Source organism: Miscanthus floridulus, chromosome 8, assembly GCF_019320115.1.
Source record: "Miscanthus floridulus cultivar M001 chromosome 8, ASM1932011v1, whole genome shotgun sequence".
NCBI lineage: Eukaryota > Viridiplantae > Streptophyta > Magnoliopsida > Poales > Poaceae > Miscanthus > Miscanthus floridulus.
In genome coordinates, this window is record NC_089587.1 from 12,019,358 (window position 1) to 12,042,225 (window position 22,868).

Here is a 22,868-nt window from a genome sequence, read left to right on the forward strand (position 1 = left end):
AAACATCGTCAGTTGTCCAACTAAGGCAACGCAAAAAGAACATAATGCCCTGTCACTAAAGAAAAGAAAATGAAGTCCGCCGCGGCAGTTCGTAACTTGGTCGACTCGTCTCGAGTCGCGGTCGTACAGGCCGTTTCCCTCCCCTAACCCTAGATCGAGGGCGGCGCAGCCATGGAGGCGGAGGGCAGCGCGGCTTCTGGGGAGGGTGGCGCAGCTTCGGCTGATGGCGTCGCGGCCACGGAGGCACCGTGCGTGGCCACGGCGGAGATCGGCGCGGCCACGACGGAGGTCCGCGTGGCCAAGTAGGCGGCCCGCGCGGCGATGGCGGAGGTCGGCGCGACCACGACGGACGTTCACGTGGCCAAGCAGCCTTCTCGCGTGGCCATGGAGGTGGAGGACGGAGCGGCCACGGCGGGGGGCAGAGCGGCCAAGCAGGCGTGCGGCGCGGGCTCGGAGGCGGGCGACGCGGGCACAGGGGCGGGCGACGCGGCCAAGCACGCGCCTCGCGCGGCCAAGCAAGCACCCCGTGCAGCGTTGGTGGCGGGCGGCGCGATCTCGTTGCCGCGTGGCGCGGCCTCGGAGGAGGACGACGCGGCCACGGAAGCGCCACCCGCGGCCATGGAGACGGGCGTCGCGGCCACAATGGAAGGCGGCACATCCAGGACACAACACCAACTCCCTGTAGGGTGAGTTTATTATCTCTATGTCTACGGACTGCCTATTCTCCATGTTTGGCTTCTTTTTTTTTACGCGAGGGATGGTGTCTTGGGAGTCAGGAGGTAGACGACGGCGGACGCACTAGATTCTGCGGATCAGAAAACTATTGGACTCCAGCTAGGCCTATTGGGCCACGTACAGAGGCCAGTGAAAGCTAAACCGTTATTGGTCTTTAGGCTTTGGCAATGATTCTACCTTTCCCTTGTGTCAATTCAGTGTTCCGAAATCTAAATTTGATTCTCCTATAGGCTGTAGTAGTGAAATTGATCCGCAAACAGCTGATGTTTGAATGTTTGATACAATACTTTTTTATTGATAGTTGTGGGCGAAGAGGTACTCTATATGAATTTAACACGTATTCTAAATGTCTTATGATATTATGACATGGTATACTAGTATAAATATATTATTTTGCTATATTATTACGTATTTCCTATAACATCACACCACTGCAAAAAATTAGTAGTACAAAGTTCGCCATAGGTTGAAGAAGTTCTCATGCATGACGTTATTGTGCTTTCACAGGATGGATGTAGCTACTAATTTTCTATTGAAAATTCATTTGCTTGGCAATCGCAAAAAGGCTAGAAAGGATGTCAAATGTTTTAGTTTTGAGATGGTTGTTGACTCAGATCTGTCGAATTATAAGGATTTCATTGACTCAGTTACAGAGAAGTACCCTCCAGGCTACTTAGAAATTCCACATGTTCAGTACTATGATAATGTTCTTAAGAATTTTCCAGTAGTAAAATCAGATCAGGATTTGATGTCTATGTTTGATGTACATAGTAAGGAGAAAGTTATAGAGATGTTTGTCGCTTATTGTGATCCCTCGGAAAAATTTGAGCCTATCAATAAGTGGGAGTTTGATGTTGAAGGGTAGCCTGCAAACAATATAGAGGAGGATGACGATGATTACCTTAGAAATCATTTACCAGAGAATGAACATGTTGGTGTTGATGAGGAGATCATGTACTTGGACATTGTACCTGTGAATGCTGTAGATGTGCCTGGATGTTCTGAAAAAGGGAAGGAAAAAGCAGTGGCTGAGGATGGCTCAGAGGATGAGTCTGAGGATGGCTCAGAGGAGGAGTTTGAGGATGAGGATGAATTAGAGGCTGATGAGGATGAGCCATATGAAGAAGTAAATCATCACCCAATTGCTGATTTCGATGAAGAAGATCCTCCTATGGAAGTAGGCACTACTTATCATAACATGTACGTGTTCAAGTTGGCTCTTTGTCAACATGCAATCAAACATGAGTTTGAATTCAACACAGAGAAAAGCTCAAAAAGTAGGTTCAGAGCCTATTGTTCAAGAAAAGTGGAGGATAATTGTCCATAGAGGCTACATGCATCTACCACGGCGGATAAATGCACTGTTATGGTAAGAATAATTTTTTTAGTTGCTACTACATGTAGTATGACAATGTTATGTTTTACTAACTAGCTATCTTGAATGCGTTTGTAGGTGAAGAAGAATAACTTTGCTCATGATTGTTCTAGCACTAGAAGGAAGAAGAAAATAAAGAATGCTACCAAACATTGGATATGTTGAAAGGTGAAGGACTTTCTGATAGAAGATGCTACTTTGGGAGCAACAACATTGCAAAAGAAAATTAAAGAACACCACAAGGTGAGCATCAACTACCAGAGGGTATATCAGGGTCAACAACTAGCAATGAAACAACTTTATGGTGATTGGGATAGCAGTTTTAATAATTTGTTTAGTTTCAAAGCACAAGTTGAGAGCTCTTGTCCCGGTAGCAAAGTAATTATTGACCATTACATAGTAAATGGGAAATTTAGATTTAGGAGATTCTTTTTTGTCATGAAACCTTGCATAGATGAGTTTCTTAATGGTTGTAGACCTTACTTGGCATTAGATAGCACCTTCCTGACAGGCAAGTTCAAGGGGCAATTGGCTAGTGCTTGTGCAGTTGATGGACATAGTTGGTTGTATCCTGTTTGTGTTGGAGTTTTTTATTCCAAAACTAATGACAATTGGATCTGGTTCATGAGTAGGCTTAGAGAGGCTATTGGGTCACCTCCGGGTTTGGCAATAAGCACTGATGCAGGCCAAGCAATCATGGGAGCTGTTGCTGAAGTATTTCCACAGGTAGAGCACAGAGAGTGCATGTTTCACTTGGTGACTAATTTCAAAAGGAGGTACTGTGGGAAGGTGTTTGATGATCACCTCTGGGCAGCAGCTTACTCATGGAACCCATACTTGTTTAAGAAGCATTGGGCTGAGATGGAGAAAGCAAAGCCTGCTGCAACTGATTACCTAAGACGTCACAAGAAGTTGTGGATTAGAAGTCAATTCAAAACAATTTGCAAAGTGGACTATGTGACCAACAACTTGGCGGAGAGCTTCAACAATTGGATTAAGCAATACAAGTCCATGAATTTTGATGATTTGATGGATAAGATCAGACAATTAATTATGATCAAGTGGAACCAAAGGAGAAAAATTGAAAAGAAATTAGATGGCTTTATTCTTCCCCACATAATTAAGAAGCTAAATGAACAGAGTAGAGAATTGAACTTGGATGTATCAGAATGCTCAGAAGAGGTGGCTGAAATTACCTTATTTGGTGGCAGCGGCTTTAGGTTTGTGGTGAACTTGGTTGATCGAACATGTTCTTGCAGACAATGGCAAGTCTCTGGCATTCCTTGCAAACATGCCCTTGCATTCATTACAGCACTACCTAATGCACCTATTGACAAATATGTTGACTTCTACTACTCCATTGAGAAATTTAGAGGAGCCTATAGTGCATTAATCCCTGCTATTCCTGACAAGACACAGTGGCCTAAATCTACCCATGGCTTCTTCATGTATGGACCACTACTAATGTTTGTAGCTGGTAGGCATAAAACCGAGAGACACAAAGGCCGTAGTGACAAGAAGGGTAAAAAAGGGCAGCACCAATGTCCTATCTGTAAGGAATATGGGCATCACTGGCACAACTGTAGGAAGGGCAGCAAAGAAGATATTGAAGCAATGAAAACTCTTAGGTACATTTCATCTTCTATGCATATTTTTTAATTAGATCATATTCTTTACTATCTATTTGCTTATGTAGAGGAACACCGAAAAAGAGGAAGAAGGTTACCAAATCAACAGAGAGTTCCATTGTGCCAATGGAGGATGAAGCACCAATACGTTCTATGACTTTTCCACCAAGGTTAGCTCAATTTCCACTTTCTGTATTTAGATTCCAATTCATGGTGTCTCATCCTAGTACTTTCAATATTACTGTAGTCAAAACTTGGAACCTGAACCCACACCTAGTAAGAAGAGAAAGGGTGCTGCCTCTAATTCTAGACCAACATGAAGGTAATTAATAAAAACTTAAATAAATATTCTACTAATAGAAAGCTAATGGTGACTTCTAAGTACCAAACTCTCTTCTTTTTTGTAGTATAAGCTCGGAGATAACAAGTAGGAAAAAGGGAAAGCAGGGTTCCTCTAACTCTGGAGCATAAAAAAGGTAGCCTATACTAAATCTGAATTTATTTTGCATGGTTAGTTTGTTGATTTTGCAAGCAGTTCTATCTAACAGTAAATTCCCATGGTCAACTTTATATGCTTGCATTTTCCAACCCCTTCTATATGAAATGTATATCCAATATATTTATAAGTTCTTTATTACCGAAATGTATATCAAATATATCTCAAATGTTTTCATACACATGAACATGTATAGGTCCAGAAGTGGTTCAAATCAACATGAACCACTTTCAATTGAGCTTCCCTCATCCAAAGATAAACCACAAGCTGTTGTTGTCGAGTTAAAAGGCAAAAGGAGGAAGAAAGAAGTAGATTAAAATGGTGCAAAGAATCTTTTGTCGCAGCTTATAGCCCTGCAATGGGCACGAGGAGCAAAAGACTTCAGCCTAGTAGTCCGGCACTGAGCACAAGAAGCAAAAAAAGGCTGAGTTTGTGATTCTTGTATGAGAAAATTTCTTAAATATGTATTGTGTTAGATGTCTGTAATGGATGAAATCCTGTGAAAATGTTTCTGTGCATGTGAACCTGAATGTATCTTGACTATTATTGTGATCATGGATGCTAAATATTGCATTTATCTTGAACATGTGAGTTTTCTAAAATAAATGTGCTATTGTTCTGCTGCATGTCATTTTCAAATTGGATGTTGTTGGAGACCTATTTTATTGTTGTTATTCATGTATCTAAATAATTAATTTCAAACTGAATATAATTATACGTAATTATATAAGATGATATTTAATCCTTTATTTATTTAACACAAGTAAAAACTGAAACATTGCAGTTTAAGATAAAAACATTCATAAAATATAACAATATTAACCATGAAGTGCCAGGACTAGTAAAAAACTCTAGGGGTAAAATGGACTTTTCACATAGGACTTGACACCGTTAACAATCCAACTAACGAAAGTGTCAAATAGGAAAGAAAAACTTGAGTTCAGGACATATATGAATGATTTTCAGTTTCGATGTCAAATAAGAATTTAGGGCCAAATACAAAATTTTCTCAAATAAAAACTAGAACCTGCCGCAGTCCCGAATTCTCTTTTTGGGTGTAAAAAACTGGAAATCCACGGACCTGAACCAGTAGCACTACCAGCCCTTCGATCAAGAGAGATCACCTCAAATAATGGGATACTATCGTCAATTGCTCAATCACATAACAATAATAATAAGATAATTTTTCATAAAACATAACCACATTTCCCAAGACCATCTGATCCAAACAAAGATTGGCCCTGTTCCAACCAAACTCTGCATAAACATCTCTACTACATTATCCAGCAGAGAACAATCAAGATATGATACTCGAATGTCAAGACACGAAGTTATATAACAGCAAAATAGTTCAGGCGCTCCAAAGCTAGGCTAGTGCTTATAAAGTACGGAGTACTGGACTAGAAAGCTACAGCTTTGTTTCAATAATACTTCACTTCTTTGCTTTCTTCGGTGCCCTGTGACATCGGTCAAACATAGAAAAACACATCAATGACAAAAACATGATAAAAAATAAAAAATCCAAGGAAACAAAACAAAGGAAGTGTGTTGTTTCTCAACATAAGCTTTTGGTGGCAGATTTTCGTTTTCAGATACGTGCCCGTAGGGATAAACAAGCTAAGATTGAAAGAACAAAGTGGTGGAAACTGAAAGGGGAGACGTCAGAGGTATTTAGGGAAAGGGTTATCAAAGGGGGCTCTTGGAAGGAAGAAGACGACATAAACAATATGTGGGACAAGATGGCAACCAACATTCGGAAGGTAGCCTCAGAGGTGTGTGGAGTAACCAAAGGAAGGGGACGTGAGGCTAAAGATACTTGGTGGTGGAATGAGGAAGTCCAAAGGGCTATTAAGGAGAAGAAAGAATGCTATAGACGCTTGTACCATGACAGGAGTGTGGACAATATAGAGAAGTATAAGGTGGCAAAGAAGACTGCAAAGCGAGCTGTAAGTGTGGCAAAGGGTAGAGCGTACGAGGATCTTTACCAACATTTGAGTACGAAGGAAGGAGAGAAGGACATTTATAGGATGGCTAGGGTTCGTGAGAGAAAGACACGGGACTTCAACCAAGTTAAGTGCATTAAGGATGAAAGGGAGCATCTCTTGGTAAAGGAGGATGAGATCCGACATCGATGGCAAGAGTATTTCGACAAATTGTTCAATGGTGAGAATATGGACACAACCTTTCAGTTGGATGACTCTTTTGATGACACCAATAGGCGCTTTGTGCGGAGAATCCAAGAATCTGAGGTCAGAGAGGCGTTGAAAAGGATGAAAGGAGGTAAGGCGATGGGACCGGATGGTATCCCAATCGAGGTGTGGAGATGCCTCGGGGACATAGCTGTAGTATGGTTAACCAAGCTGTTCAACCATATTTTTCGATCGAACAAGATGCCTGATGAGTGGAGGAGAAGTATATTGGTACCGATCTACAAGAATAAAGGGGATATTCAAAGTTGTACAAATTACCGAGGAATTAAGTTGATGAGCCATACTATGAAGCTATGGGAGAGAGTTATCGAGCATCGCTTGAGAGCAATAACGCGGGTCTCTATGAACCAATTTGGTTTCATGCCCGGAAGGTCAACCATGGAAGCCATTTTCTTAATAAGACAAGTTATGGAGCGGTATAGGGAGAAGAAGAAGGACCTACACATGGTTTTTATTGACTTGGAGAAGGCTTATGATAAAATACCAAGGAATGTTATGTGGTGGGCGTTGGACAAACATAAAGTCCCAACGAAGTATGTCGGGCTCATTAAGGACATGTACAGCAATGTTGTGACTAGAGTTCGAACAAGTGATGGAGACACGGATGACTTCCCGATTAGGATAGAACTACATCAAGGGTCAGCTTTGAGCCCTTATTTGTTTGCTTTAGTGATGGATGAGGTCACAAGGGACATACAAGGGGACATCCCTTGGTGTATGCTTTTCGCGGACGATGTAGTGCTAGTTGATGAAAGCCGGACAGGAGTGAATCAGAAACTGGAGTTATGGCGGAAGACTTTGGAGTCCAAAGGTTTTAGACTTAGTAGAACTAAGACTGAGTATATGAGATGTGACTTCGGCACTACTACTCGGGAGGAGGAAGATGTTAGTTTGGAAGGTCAAGTAGTGCCTAGGAAGGATACCTTTCGATATTTAGGATCAATGCTACAGAGGGACGGGGATATTGATGAAGATGTTAGCCATAGAATCAAAGCAGGGTGGATGAAGTGGCGGCAAGCGTCTGGTGTCCTATGTGACAAAAGGGTACCACAGAAGCTAAAAGGCAAGTTTTATAGGACGGCGATTAGACCTGCTATGTTGTATGGTGCAGAATGTTGGCCTACGAAAAGACGACATATTCAACAGCTAAGTGTCGCGGAAATGCGTATGTTGCGTTGGATTTGCGGTCATACAAGAAGGGATCGAGTTCGGAACGATGATATACGTGAGAGATTAGGGGTAGCGCCAATTGAAGAAAAGCTTGTCCAACACCGGTTGAGATGGTTTGGACATGTGCAACGGAGACCTCCAGATGCACCGGTGCGTAGTGGAATCCTAAGTCAGGACAGTAACGTGAAGAGAGGCAGAGAAAGACCGAAGTTGACTTGGGTAGAGGCAATAAAAGGAGACTTGAAAGGATGGAATATACCCAAAGACTTAGCCTTAGATAGGAGTGCTTGGAAGACAGCTATTCACGTGCCTGAACCTTGATTGCTTCTGTTGGGTTTCAACTCTAGCCTACCCCAACTTGTTTGGGACTTAAAGGCTTTGTTGTTGTTGTTGTTGTTGTTGTAAGGAAACAAAACAAAGAGCTCCAAGGCACTTACCCAGTAGCTGGAGCTGTGGCTGAGACTGGTGGTGCTATTTCTCTTGGGCCCTATACGATAAAAGCATACATTTAAACAAGATTCTAAACAAATTGTAAGACCTATAAACACACCAAACATGTAGCCATTAAAAAGGACTAAGGGAAACTTATAAACTACAATGCAACCATGAATGATACAAAATATACATAAAAATCAACCTAGCAGCTTGTCATTTAAATGTTAGCACACTGATCCACAATTTTTTTTTCAACAGATCAAGATTTAGCAATTGACAAATTTCACTAGACCATAAAAAATAGAGATATTCCAGAATATTATGAAGCAGCAGCTGCACCCATGTTTAGAAAAAATGCAGGTATGAATCAATATAACATTGTCATACCTGGGCCAACCTCTCCTCCCTCCTGGCAATCTTCCTCTCTCGGCTTGCCTTGCTCTTGGCGCGCTTGGCCTCAAACTGGTCAGAAAGTGTCTTCTCTCTGGCCTTCTCGGCCTTGGACTTGTGGATACTCTCCATAAGCACCCTCTTGTTCTTGAACGAGTTACCTTTGACCTTCATGTACATGTCATGATACATGTGTTTGTCGATCTTCTTGGCCTCACGATACTTGCGGAGCAGGCGCCTCAGCACACGCATCCTCCTCATCCACAGAACCTTGGTGGGGAGCCTAGCCTCCCTGGTGCCCCTACGTTTTCCTATAAAGACATCAGATTCGCACAAGTTGATCCATCCTTGAAAACAGTAACATAAATGAGTTGCAGCAGCATACCATATCCTGAGTGGCGTCCCTTCTGCTTGGCCTCATGTGCCCTTCTTGCACGGGATCTAGAGTGGATCTTCTGAGGCTTCTTGATAATAAACCCATCCTTAACTAACTTCCGGATGTTCTGGCCTGTAAGTATTGCAAAAACATGGTCCACTTATGTTCCTTTACAAACTTAGAGCAGAATAATAAGCATATAAAATACTATACTTGCCTACAATTTCAAAACTCTAATCCATTGTGTCAAGTAAATGTAAATCGCAAGCTCATGTGCAAAGCCCAGCAAAATCCCATGATTTTAAAAGATTTGAGCTAAGGACTATCCCAAAGAGCCCAATCATGGTCAGTATGATAAGTTGAGATTTGAGAAACAACATGACAAAATCTGAGTTGGCTAAGCAGTGCAAACATTTAGCAAGACAGACATGGCCAGATAGTAATCAAATGTAAAATTAACAGTGACCAATAATATGAGCACTACATGTGCCAATTATGTCAAGCTATGCAATTCCATGCTATTCACAATTTGATACACATGCAATACCAGTCCTAGCCAAAATCTACAATCACATATACACAAACAATACAAATATAATAATACATAAAAAGAAATAATCATAAACTGGATTTGTTATTTTAAGAAAACTATAATTGCATCAGGTTAACTAGTATCATATACAAATTAGAAACCACACGGGTACACACGCAACAAACTAGAACAGCTACAGCCACAGATTCAAACAAGAATTTCAAAAATCACAGCAAACGCCAAACATATTCTGAACCAAGCAAATAAATACCTCACCCACAGATCCATACAATCCCAACCCAGTGAGCAATTAATCAACAGGGGGTAGCGGATAAGTCTTACGGGAGTTCGCCATGGATATCTCACTAACTTCATTCGGGTCAAGCCACACTTTGCCTTTGCCACATTTGAGGACGCTCGCGGCGAGGCGCTTTTGCAGCTTCAGCGACACCATCTTCAGCTACTGTGTTTCTGAATAGCAGGAAGTCAACCCCAACCACTGCAACTACCGGATTGCAAGGATACCAGCAAGCACCCTGCAAGTGACAAAAGAAAAACATAAGATTGTGTAAATAACTAGGTACATGGCAACAAGATTGCGTAAAAATAGCTACTGCACCACCAAAAGGGCAAGTAATCATGTAAATAACCAGGTACAGGGCAACAAGATCGAACAAAAAAAGTTGTACTGAAAGCAGGCAAGCAAACCAAACAATCAAGATGAATGTCTTTCTACTGCAAGTGATGAACTGATGATAAAGCTACTGCTAATATAGTAGGACTTGCTTTGCTTCATGCTGTTGAGTAGTTGCTCCAACTGTTACATCTCAAGCTTCAGCATTCAGGTACAGCTACAGCCTACAGGGGTTGATCGATATAGCTGGAGGATCAACCTCAGGGTCAAATATACATCGGAGTTCTATCGACGAAGTTCATAAATTGTCAAGAAAATCGATTTCACTGTGTCAAATCCTTGTGTTATTGAGAGCACAAGTAACTTTCAGAGACGGTATAGGTGGACCACCCAAATTTTGTGAACAGTTAACAGAGCCTAGTTTTTTAGGCGAGCTAACCCAGACTAGTTAATTTATAATACTGACATACCAAGTTACTTTCATGGTTGGCTTACCTGTTCTGAACATCTCTCCTCTGGCAGCAAATAAATTGCATGCCATCTTGTCATGTACTAGCATCTTATTACCAGCTTAAGAAATTTAATTAGGATCTACCTCATTTCCAGTACGCCATATGAAATTTATTAACAATGTAGCTCCACCAACAGGCAACAGCTATAAATGAAAAATAAAACTGGAGAGCCTCGAAAACTAGTTACTCATACAAGCACATTCAAGAAGCGAGACAGGCTTCAGCGAAGTCGCACAATTTTCAATGCACCTACCGACAGTACACAGACGATAGGTCCCTTTTTTTTCCTATCGGTTAGACAACAAGAAACAAAGCAGAACCAATTCACTGAGTGCACATACCGCTACATAAGCATAGATCTAATCAGAGTGCTTTTTATTGTGGTAATGGATACCCTATAAAAATCTGAGAAATACCAAACACGGGCGGGTAGCAACGTGTCGGCATATATCTAATCAGAGTGCTTTTCTTGAAAGACTAATCAGAGTACTAGCAGGAAGCCTAGAAATTGCAGAGCTGTCCAAGGCCTGAGCACATGGGACGTGATAGAAAAAAAAAACGGCTAGCATCAAGGTGAGGCAACATTCTCGGTTGGGCTGACTCACCACGTTTGAAGAAGATGGAGAGGCGTAAGTCGATAGATAACCTTGAGCGGTGAGTTCCAAGACCTACAAGAAACGATGGAGATGCCGTTGAAACCCTAACGGATCAAGAAGCGGGAAAGGAGATGCGTTTGAAGGCGAGCTCACCTGCGGAGGCGGAGGTTCTGGTGCCGCGCTGTCCGAAGCGATGGCGACACCGGAGAGGATCAGCGCCTCAGCGGGTGTGGGGCGGCGGCGGTGGCTTATACGTGCCCAAAATGGCCACGGGGATTAGGGTTTTCGGCTCTAAAGCGGAGCAGGCCTCCGTTCATTACTATTGGGCCATGGCCCATTTACAAAGGCCACAAAACTATCTCCGTCCGGCCCGGCGGACCATCTCCAACTCGCCCGCCACCCCCGCTTCTCTTCTGTCTTCTCAATCTCGGCCGTGGCTCGTGAAACAGGGGCGCAGCGAGGGGAGAAGGATCGAATAGACTTTGCCACTGCCGATGCACCATTGAAGTCGCGCGCCGTTGCTGAAAGGGATCGAATAGACATTTTGGCCCGGCCCATAAGAGCACAGAGGCACGATCCATATTTCCACGAAACCCTAGCACCTCCTATATAATTTCTCTCTCGTGCCTCTTCACCTCTTTCTCGAGCCTAACCCTCACGCGCGCCGCCGCCGCCGCCGCTACTGCTGCCGCCCCGCACCTCGCTTGCTTTCCCGTCGCCAAGATGGTACGTCGCGTCACCTCTTCCTCCCATTCTTCCTGTGACCAAGGTTTCTTCCTTTTGTTGTTTGTGGTGTGGCGGATGCCTAGTTCTGTCTGTCCCGCTTGTTATGATGTGTTGCGCGAGATCTAGTGTTGGACTTCGTAGACTTCGTAGTCTAGCTCCAGTTCGACATGTATTCGGCTAGGCTCCATAGTTTAGTTTTCGGAATAGGAGCATGTATAGCAATCATACTTTAGATCAGTCGCTGTGTTTTCATATAAGTTGAAGGTCGTTGGTCGTAGCACTGGAAATCTGGAATAGCTTGTGCTTAAAGTGCAATTTAGTGCTAGCGGCTAGCCAGGTAGGGTCATGCGGGTAGTTGGATTTTGCTTGCCTGGATTGTGCAATTTAGAGTGGCACACTGCCTTTTGTGCAGTGTAGCCGTGTAGGTTTGGAGAAGTTGCTACCTCAGGTTCGCCAGGGCGAGGTGCGAACTGTAAAGGCCACAACACATCAGTGTGGTTTTCATCCTGAGTGCTTGTGCAAGTTGCAGCAGATTGGAAACATACATTTTTAGTAAACTCACTTTGGTCACCTGACACCTTTGCCATGTAATCTGAAGCCACTCTGCTGCGCCAGGCAGCATGAAACATGAAAGTAGTATCCAGTGCAAAGATTAACATTTGAATACCTCATGTATAAATCAGTGGCTTATAATACTTTTTCCACTTGTGTTGATATAGTTGTTATGCCTTTGCTTTTCAAAAGTATATATATAGGTTTCTCTTGCTGCTATTGGAGAGTGAATGGCAACTAACTCAACTTAATGTTTTTTAGTGGTCTACATATCTAGTGTTTATTTAAGAAATTATAATTTTTCTCTTGCTGATTGTTAACCTACCTGAGTGCACAATCTTTTATATTGATACTAACATTAGTCTTGAAGTTAGAGTTTTACACTTACCAGTTATATTGCATTGAACAATTCTAGTGAGCAGCTGTGTAATTTATTTTGTTTATAATGCCTATGCAGACTAAGCGCACCAAGAAGGCCGGAATTGTTGGCAAATATGGTACATGCTCAAAAAATATGACATATTTCCCAATTTGTGCGTCTGGGATATGAATTTAACATTGCAAATTATAATGTTATAGGAACCAGGTATGGTGCTAGCTTGCGTAAGCAGATCAAGAAGATGGAGGTATCTCAGCATTCCAAGTACTTCTGCGAGTTCTGTGGGAAGGTAGATCTTCTGTTAGTTAGCCTGCTTCTGCATCTGAGTCTGCTATTTTTTATCTATTACACTGCAAGCTGTCTTTATGTATTCGTTATCGCCGCTACTAGACTGTTGTCAACTGTAGGCTGCAGACTGATTTTGAGCACATGAAGGCAATCGCTCTTAAATATCTTTGTTTGTTTATTCTCATATCTGAATGGTTTATAATATGTTAGGCATGTTGAGCAATTTGTTTCTAAGATGTGTCCCACTTTTGCTGTGTTGTCTTTCCAGTTTGCTGTGAAGAGGAAAGCAGTTGGAATTTGGGGATGCAAGGACTGTGGGAAGGTCAAGGCTGGCGGTGCTTACACCATGAAGTAATCTTTTCTGACTCTCATCTTGTGTTCCATAACCATAATTTGTTAAGCATGGCTAAATTCTTTTGTGTATTGCAGCACTGCTAGTGCAGTCACTGTCAGGAGCACGATCCGTCGCTTGAGGGAGCAGACTGAAGCATGATTTATCTCGTTATATCAGGGTTCTCCTAGTTGCTCGTCAGGCCAGGCATGCTAGGGTTCTCTAGTTGCTGTTGTCAGGGAATGTTGGGGTTCTCTAGTTAAGTCATGAGACTGGCTGTTTGGCCGAGATAATGCTCTAGCATTTTTGGTTTATGCTCTAGGATCTCTAAAGGTTGGGTGCTAAGATTTGTACTTGGTTACCTTTATGAATTTAACAAGTGTTTGATCCTTTGCCTGTCTTAATGACGTCAAATTGTTGTGGTTTCTACTCTTTTGGCTGCTTCGAAGGTTTGCTATTCTTGTTGAAATTCTACCGATAATGCTGCGTCTTCTCAAAATAGAAAAGTTCTTTATTGGTCTGGTGGTTGACTCTCGGTTAGCTGAATGTTTAGTTGTCGTTATTCATAGGCTACTGTCTTCAATGGAATGGTATAGTTTGAACTACTGACGTATTTCCTACCTGGTGACTGCTGTTTTATGTAATGAGTAAATAACAATTTTCTGCACAGACGATCCACACCTGATGCAAATGAAGTTATTTTCACTTTTGATTGACAAGAGCCACACAATTTCATACACGTGACAGTACATTTTCGAACATCGAAAATATAGTTAAATCTCTTCTAAAATGAAAGTTACTAAAAGTTTGCATGCTGCACCGTCGCAGTTATTTTCCGATTACTTCCTCAACTTGTTACCTCTAATGACATCCTCCAGCAGCTTCAACCAATTTCTTGAAACAAAGACCACTGACTGAATGTCTCCAATGACAGAGATACAGATCTTGTTGCTGGGCCTGAGTTCCCTAATTTTGTCTGGAGATCATACAATTGTTGTGCTGGTGATAACAATTACAGAGCTGTTATTTCTCAACTATGTTCTATCAATCGCATTCAGTCAATTTAGGACACATTATTGTAGCCCGTTTCAGTTGGCTTCAGTTAGCCGATATATGTAGATAGTACCATCTGATCATATAGCACTCCCACTCCAAAGAAAACACCGAAAACAATTGCAAAGATGATCTTGCTGGCATACAGTTCTGTATAGACAACAGACACTGGACCTGTCTCTGATGGACTGCACTGTCGACCCAGCATTGTACCACAGAGCTTCGGGTTTCCATCAAAGCTATAATTTGCAAACGTGCTGTGGTGTGTGTTGTAACTGGGGTCTCTCCCCCTTTTTTTCTTCTTAATATAATGAAGCGCAGTTCTCTTGCGTTTTCGAGTAAAAAAAAAAGAATTTGCAAACGTGCTAAGCTGACCTGAGGCTGGAATAGGTCCTTCTAGGTCATTGAAAGAAATGTTGAATTTAGATAGGAAGTGTAGATTGTTCAGCGCGGCTGGGATTGCACCTGTTAGATGGTTGCTTGACAAGTGGAGCACCAGCAAGTTTGTCAGATCGCAGATCGATTTTGGGATATCTCCGTGTAATCTGTTGAAGCTCAAATTAAGTGAAAGGAGCTCTTTCAAGAGGCCTATATCTGGAGGGATTACGCCAACAAAGTCATTGTTTCCTAGGTTGAGCACTTTTGGAAAAGCATTGGCCATGCGGTATTGAAATGCTGTATCTACATATATTGGTAGCTCAAAGACTCTTGGATCCAAATGTGCTGTGGTCTTCTCTGATCTCATCATTGGCATCTTTATTAAAGATATTGGAATTTCCCCAGTAAGACTGTTGTTTGCTAAGTCTAGATAGAACATGAACTTTAGGCTGCTGATCCAGTCGGGTATGGGTCCAGTTAGCTGATTGTTATTTAACATTAACATCTCCAAATTTGTGACATTGGATAACCACCGAGGTATTCTCCCCAGCAAGGAGCACCCACCTAAGGAAAGAACCTGAAGATTATCGAAACCGTCAATGCTGTCATCATCTGGCATGGTCTCATGCATGAAGGTGGATCCGATCAGAAGAGTGGTAAGTTTCTTGCTGCTCTTAAGGATCTGAAGGGTGTTTGTGATGTTTGTAAAATTGTTCTGACCAAGGGATAGGAAGGTGAGGGACTTCAGATTACCTATTCTTGGTGAAAGCTGCCCATTTAAGCTGTTGTCAGATAGCCTCAATGCAGTCAAATTTCTGCAAGAGTATATGCTTTCTGGAACTGTGCAGGTGAAGTTGTTGTATAGAAGGTCTAAAGTTCTGAGATTGTGCAGGGTAGAGAAATTGACCTTGCCAAGCTCTCCACTGAAGCTGTTGCCCTTGAGGTTGATGGTTATAAGATCTGTGCAGTTGCTCAAGGTTGATGGCAACTCCCCAGACATACTGTTGTAGTCCAAATGGAGTTCCTGCAATCTCTTCAGCTGACCTATGGAGCCTGGGATCTTGCCCCTCAAATCGTTTGCTCCAAGGTCAAGGATGACCAAATTAAGCAGTTTGGCTATATGCGCGCCATCAATTATTCCTTGTAAACCATTGTTGGGAAAAGAGAGGCACTCCAGCGAGGTAGCATTGAAGAGCTCATCAGGGAGGTTTCCATTGAGGTTGTTGTGGCCAGCCTTGAGCACTCTTAGCATGGAACAAACACCAAGACCAGGGGGTATGCTCTCCCCTAAACTGGTTGTAACTGAGATCAAGAACCACCAAGGACGGCGAGTTCTTGCAGTAAAGCTGTTGTTACTAGCATTAAGAGAAACCAGGCTCTCCATCGCCTCCCATGTAGTGTATGGAAACTGTCCTGTAAACAAGTTGCTTGAGATGTTCAGTACCTGCATTGGCACATCAGAAACTGACGAGCTTAGCTCTTGCAGGTTCCCGGTGAGGCAGTTGAAGCTGACATCAAGCACAACGAGGCTGCTGGAAGCAGGGGTGGATTTGGGCCCCGGGCTGCAAACCGGGGTGAGGCCCAAGAGCAGTGAGAAGTTCCTTCATAAAAATGACATAAAAAGGCTGCCTGGCCCATTAGCCCACCCAGAGGAGAAGTCAGCCCAGCAACTGGCCGTCGCCCTAGCCCGGCTCCCGTTCGCACAATCGCACTCGGCCAGCTCCCGCCCGCCTCCACCCTGGCCGCCTCCCTTCCCGTCCGCCTTCAGCCTCGCCCTCCCGTCCCGACTCCCGACCGCCCCAAGCCCCCAAGTCCCTGGCTCCCAGCCGGCCGCGCGTCGCGCCCCCGCATGCCAGGTCGCCGCCTGCCCGCCTCGTCGGTCAAGCCCTCACTGGCTCACCCCCCGCCACCCCGCCGGCCGCGCATGGCGCGCCCACGCCCCCACGCGCGGCCCCCTGCTGAAATTGCTCCTCCACTGCAGCAGGTCAGATGACAGATGCCATTTCTTTTTTGAAATTGCTCCATGATTGCTACCTTTTACATTGCAAAGTAATGAATATTTCATTTCATTGAGCAGGACTGTCATTGAGTATTTGAGTCTTAGTTTGCAATTGCAACATTTCATACCTTAGAATGGAGAAATACTATGCTAAAAAGAGTAGTGCCGAAACTATAGAGAGCCGTGTTGAGCAAAAAAGACCATGGATTGAACTTGATATGAGAGATATAGTTGCTAATCCAGGAGACAGGAAGCCAATTGATGATTTTCATCATGACATTAGGGATGAGGCAAGGAGAGCATATCTACAAATAGGTCCATATAGGCCAGCTGGTCATAAGTTTTCAAAAACAAAAAAGATGGTAAAGGCCAATCAAGAGGATTTGTTGGATCATGGTTTGATCAATTTGATTGGTTAGAGTATAGTGTAGCCAAGGATGCAGCTTATTGCTTTTATTGCTATCTCTTTAAGCCACAACAAGCTGGGTTTCATAGTAATGATACATTCACCAAAGTTGGGTTTAGAAATTGGAAGAATGCAAAGGATTCTTTCAAGGAGCATGCTCAATCAATTGATGGCTTTCATAGTAATGCAAGAAAGCGTGCACTTGATTTCAAAAATCAGAGGCAAAGTGTTGAACATGTGTGGACTGTTACAAGTGCAGCAGGAGAGGGGGCATATAAAGCTCGTTTAACTATCATGTTAGGCATTACTAGATTTCTCCTTGTGCAAGCTCTAGCCTTTCGTGGACATGATGAGTCTAAAACATCAAGAAATAAAGGGAACTTTATGGATATGCTTGAATGGTACAGAAAGAAGGATCCTAAAGCTACACTTATGAATGGTGAAAATGCTCTAGGGAATAATCAAATGAGTAGTCCAATGGTTCAGAAAGATTTGGCTAGGGCTTGTGTAGAGGAGACAAGTGAGTTAATTAAAAGTGAAATAGGAGATCGTTGGTTTGCGGTGCTTGTTGATGAGGCTCGTGATGCATCTATTAAGGAACAAATGGTTGTGGTTGTGAGGTATATACCTCCTCTCCATTTGGTTATTTCGTTGGTTTTATTTTGTTGCTTTCAAGTAACACTATTTTCTCTTTTCTCTTGTAGGTTTGTCAATGATAAAGGAAGTGTGATTGAGAGGTTTCTTGGCATTAAACATGTTTCTGACACCACATCACCTTCACTAAAAGAAGCATTGGATACTATGCTTAAAAGATATGGTCTATCTATTTCCAAGATTAGAGGGCAAGGATATGATGGAGCTTCAAATATGAGAGGACAATTTTATGGGTTACAAAGACTGGTATTGAATGAAAACCCATATGCCTTTTACATCCACTGTTTTGCTCATCAATTGCAGCTTGTGGTAGTTTCTGTAGCCAAGTGTTGTGGCTCAACTTTTGATTTCTCCAATTATGTCACTTCAATCGTCAATGTTGTTAGCGCTTCTTGCAAGAGGAAAGATCAACTCCTTCAAAGTCACCATGATAAGCTTGTTGAGCAATTAGATAGTGGTGCTATTTTTCGAGAGAGGGAAAAAACAAGAAACTAGTCTTGCTAGGCCTGGTGATACATGGTGGGGTACACATCACAAAACATTGGCACGTCTTATGATCATGTGGTCCTCTGTACTGGAGGTGTTAGAGAATATTAGTGAAGATGGAACTGATGGGGAAAAGAAAACTACAGCCTCTGGATTGATTCAAAGAATGGAGTCATTTGAATTTGTGTTCATATTACATCTTATGATCAGAGTATTGGGGATGACTCAAGACCTGTCACAATGTTTGCAAAAAAAAATCAAAACATTGTTCGTGCAATAGGATTAATTGGCTCTGTGATGAGAAATATGAATGAAATGAGGAAAAATGGTTGGGATGCTCTTTTTGAAGAGGTAAAGGAGTTTTGCCTCCTCAACAACATAGACATTCCTAATATGGAAGATATGATACCAGTTAGAGGTCATTCGAGATATCGTGGTGCTAAATTAGTGAGTTACTACCATCATTTTTGTAACACCTCTGGTGTTTTGACCTAGCACTAAAACTTGACATGTCATCATATGCATTGCAAAGCATTCATAAAGTAGAAAATTTTGAATGCATACACTAAATAAGCTTTATTTCATAAGTTGTTATTTTATGTGTGATGTGATTCAAACTCTAAATAAAGATCATGACCACAAGGGTCAAATTTCATGTGATCATGTGAGGCCATGTGTCATTTGACTCAAATAACCCTAATGGGCCATGTTGCTGGTCAAAAATCGAAGTTAAAGTAAAAAGGTAAACAAATCAAATTTGAATTCAAATTCAAATCATAAAGGTCCTTTTTGCCCCTTTTGTCTAATTCAAAATCCATTTGGAATTTGGGGTTGTGACAAAAAGCAAAGTTGAAGATTATTTTATAAAGATCAACTTTGGTATTCAAAGTTTTTCAAGTTTACATATAAAATTTGGAGTAATTTTGAAATGATTCAAATGCTCAAATGCACCCCAAATTCAAATTTCAAAATGGAGGCAGAATTTGAAAATGTTCCTTGAAGCAAAGTTGTAGAGTTTGAAAAGTTGAGCAACTTTCATTTTTGGAGATTTTCAACTTCTTTAGAAAATTTGTGAGTAATTTGCAAAATTAACGCAGTGGCAATTCTGTAAATACTTCAAAAATCAAAACCAGCCGAGCGCCACCTCTCTGCTTGCCGCCGGCGCCACGCAGTTGTCGCCGCTGATCGTTTTGCGCCGCTTCCTCGCGTGTTGACACGCAGCAAGCTTCATGGCGAGCTCGTGCGTGAGCTGTCGATGCCGGGCGCGTTCTTCCCAGCTATAAATAGGAACACCGCCGCCGTCGCTCTCCGTTTTCCCCTCTGCTCTGCTCCGCCACCGAACAGCTCCGCCGCTCGCCGTAGCCACCGTCAAACCACATCCATCATGCCCAGCTACACCAACGCGATCGCCTCGACCTTGTGCTCCTCTTCGGCTTGCTCGTGTCGCTTGTGTTGGTCGGAATCGCTCGGCGCAACGTGTTCTTCCCCGAGACCGGCCGGAGCTCCGCCACCATCGACCTCGCCGTGGCCAGGACGTTCCATCCCGTCTCCATCTTCACCAAGCACACCTGCGTGATCGTGATGAGCTCCTGAGCGTGATGCTCGCTCCACTTTAGCCTCTACCGCACCATGGTCGGGATTGTGCCGTGCGCCGTCGTGCCCGCGCCACCATGGCCAGCGTGGAGCTCCCTCCGGTGCGCCTGCTGTCGTTTTGAGGGCTGGGATAGATTCGCGGGACGTTGTAGATCATGTAGGTGCGGTCTGCCTCGATGGAGCGTCACCGCCGGCGCGTTTTGGCCGACCAGTGATGGCAGCGCCGCCGTGCTCTGTGTCAGTGAGAGAGAGAGAGTGAGAATAGTAAGATTTGGTTATTTTTGAATTTTGAATAGTGCTGAAACTTTAAGAATTTGTAGGAAAATAATCATAGCTCCAAAAATTCTGAAACTTTGTGTGTAGCTTTTGTACATGTTCTAGTATGGTTTAAAAATATGAAACTTGAAATTTGAATAAATTTTTAATGTTCAAATATTCAGTCCATTAATTGATAAATGCAATTTCCATGATTTTTGTAGGCCACTGTATAATTCCAAAAATTATGAAATTTGTTTTGGTACACTAATTTGTCATGAGGAAGCTTACATAAAATTTTGAGGTCATTTGGAACAAGTTCATTTTTGGGCTTATTTCCAAATTAATTCAAAAATAAATAAAAGCAAACCCTAAGTGTTTGATTAGTGTTTGATCTTGTTTTGATCATGTTTTGTGACTAGTAGAGTTTCAAGATCAGTTTGGTCAAGTCACATGTGTGGTTCTTGATGGTAGAATTACAAGTTGGTTTTGTTGGCTTGCAACTGTACCGTGAAAACAGTTGTATTCGAGGTGTTGTTATATTTCATGTACCATGACAGCATCATGTTTATATTATCATCATGTTAAAGCATATGTTATCATTCTGTGTAGAATCCGAGAGTGAAACGATTCTAGTTGAGCAAGTTCTGGAAGAATCCTCGGTTGTCATGGGATTCGATAATTGTGGTACTGATCCGGAACCTGAGATCATCAACGAAGGCAAGCCTCGGTTTATGCATTAAACCATTACCTTGTTTACTTTGAAAAGTTTATCACCTATGTTACTTACTGCATTAAGTTGATTAATTCAAATGTTACCTACTTGATGCATTGCCTACCTTATTAATTGTTTACCATCCTTGAAGATGTTTTCATTTACAAAGGCGTAGAATGCTTAGTATGCTTTATGATAGGCTTTCAAAATAAAAGTTTCGATACAATCAAAGATGGCATACTGGCCAAAGAACGAAAGAAGGTAGAATGAACTAGAGACTAGTCGGGCGACTTATCTTGAATGTTGGGTAATGTTGCCGACTATGTCGCTTTAAGGCCACTCATTGTGGATCTTCTGAACGAGACACTTTGTAGTACTGGTCACATACTCCGGTAAGCCTACTTCGGCTAATCCGATACTAAGACGAATGCCCACGCACTGGGAGTGGAGAGATGGCGGGAGTAGCGTGTACCCTCATGGCTAGAATGTGGCCGGATTTGAGGTGTGCTGTGCTCTCGGGTGGCGTGGAGATGGCTTAGTATAGGAGGATCCAGTAGCGAGGTTGATATATGCAAGATTAAGTTCTACATATGTCGTGTGATAAGGAATCCCCAGCTGGGACTTGAATCAATTTGAATTGCCGGTGCTCCGCGGATATGGAGACTCGATTCATTACAGAAGTAATGTAGGACTAGTGAATTACTAAAACATGAGAAAAAGAATGGAATGAGAAGGATTGGAACATAGGATATGAACACTTAGTTTGAGATAATGAACTAAGAAGACTTAGGGGTAAAACTTGAAAATAGAATAAAAAATAGTAAGCTTTTGGCAAAGAACTTTTGAATCTTGCTACATCCTTACCTTGCCCCAACACCTGCATTTCTAAAGTCTTACACCCCCTTTACGTTGGGTTAGTCTTGTTGAGTACTTTTGTACTCAGGGTTTATTAACCCTTGTTGCAGGTGAGTCGCAGGCGCAGGCTTGTTTTGGTCCTTGCTGCATGTCTATGTTTGAAGTCAATGACGATGAGGAATGATGAATGGCCTTTGGATAAGGCACTAGTTTGTATGATAAATAATGTTAATGTAATATTATCCCGCTACTATGGTTGTATGACACTTATGGTATTGTAAGTTTGAAAACAACTGGTTTGTAAACTATGTTATCTTAAGACTTCCGCTATCTTTTATTCTGATGTATATATTTGAATAAACTGTTGTAATCTGCAATGTCTATGATTGGGATCCTGTTCAAAGAAAGATTCATGGATGATTTGGGTTTCCCGAGGACACCCGACAGACCTGTTGAGTTGTTGGGAACTTGTGTACGCTATCCAAGGTCTATTAAGACAACGATAGGTGCACGTGGGCCTGATTTCATAGGAGGTTCTGCCACAGCTGGTATCAGAGCAGTTCCCATCTAAGATCATTGTAGGTTACTTTAGAAACCTTCAAATTGGTTTGGATCAAAGAAAGTAAACTTGATATTTTAAAGTTCAAATTTCTTTCTTCTTACCTTTGATCTAGACTCAATCCTATCTTATTTGAAAGTTCATGGCGGATAATATGATTAGGTTTGTCCTATGTATTAAAAATCTAGTACTTATGATTATATAAATCTTTTGTACCTAGATTCATAAGATCGATTCATGCATCATGCTTGAACACCTTGCATAATAATTCCCCTTAAGAAGTGGTTGGGTAAGTAATGTCAATCCCATTCTTGCTAACCTCCTTTATCCTCAAGCTATTCTTATAGTCCTACCCTAAATTATACAGGCTATGGCAAAGACCAAGGTAACCACACGCAAGTCCACCGGACCTCATGGAGTCCCTCGTCACCAGTTGGCACCACGAAACCATGAACTTGGTGAAGGAAGTTCCAAGAAACTAGGAGATGAAGGATCTTCAAGCAATCCCACCAACATCGAGAACCTTAACAAGGAGCTCAACACTCTTCGT

At 42.4% G+C, this 22,868-nt stretch overlaps 2 protein-coding genes and 1 pseudogene across 3 annotated transcripts; 1 reads left to right on the forward strand and 2 right to left on the reverse strand.

Moving 5' to 3' along the window:
• Positions 1–5,403: 5,403 nt before the first annotated feature.
• LOC136475728 (large ribosomal subunit protein eL19x-like) lies at positions 5,404–11,363 on the reverse strand. Its single transcript, XM_066473318.1, has 7 exons — positions 11,243–11,363; positions 11,099–11,161; positions 9,690–9,883; positions 8,825–8,947; positions 8,437–8,750; positions 8,052–8,101; positions 5,404–5,691 (listed from the first exon to the last, which is right to left on the reverse strand). Exons 3-7 carry the CDS (start codon positions 9,799–9,801, stop codon positions 5,667–5,669), a joined length of 624 nt encoding a protein of 207 aa, XP_066329415.1. The 5' UTR covers positions 9,802–9,883; positions 11,099–11,161; positions 11,243–11,363; the 3' UTR covers positions 5,404–5,666.
• Positions 11,364–11,683: 320 nt separating this feature from the next.
• On the forward strand, positions 11,684–13,769 carry LOC136475729 (large ribosomal subunit protein eL43z). Of its 2 annotated transcripts, XM_066473320.1 has the most exons (5): positions 11,684–11,815; positions 12,825–12,864; positions 12,947–13,035; positions 13,303–13,385; positions 13,464–13,769. In XM_066473320.1, exons 1-5 carry the CDS (start codon positions 11,813–11,815, stop codon positions 13,525–13,527), a joined length of 279 nt encoding a protein of 92 aa, XP_066329417.1. In that variant the 5' UTR covers positions 11,684–11,812; the 3' UTR covers positions 13,528–13,769. The 2 variants fall into 2 exon arrangements, with proteins under 2 accessions (XP_066329417.1, XP_066329416.1); XM_066473319.1 differs by lacking the exon at positions 11,684–11,815 and having other exon boundaries at positions 12,813–12,864.
• A 698-nt stretch (positions 13,770–14,467) lies between these two features.
• Positions 14,468–22,868, reverse strand: part of LOC136475727 (receptor-like protein 2) — a 54,543-nt pseudogene continuing 46,142 nt past the window's right edge.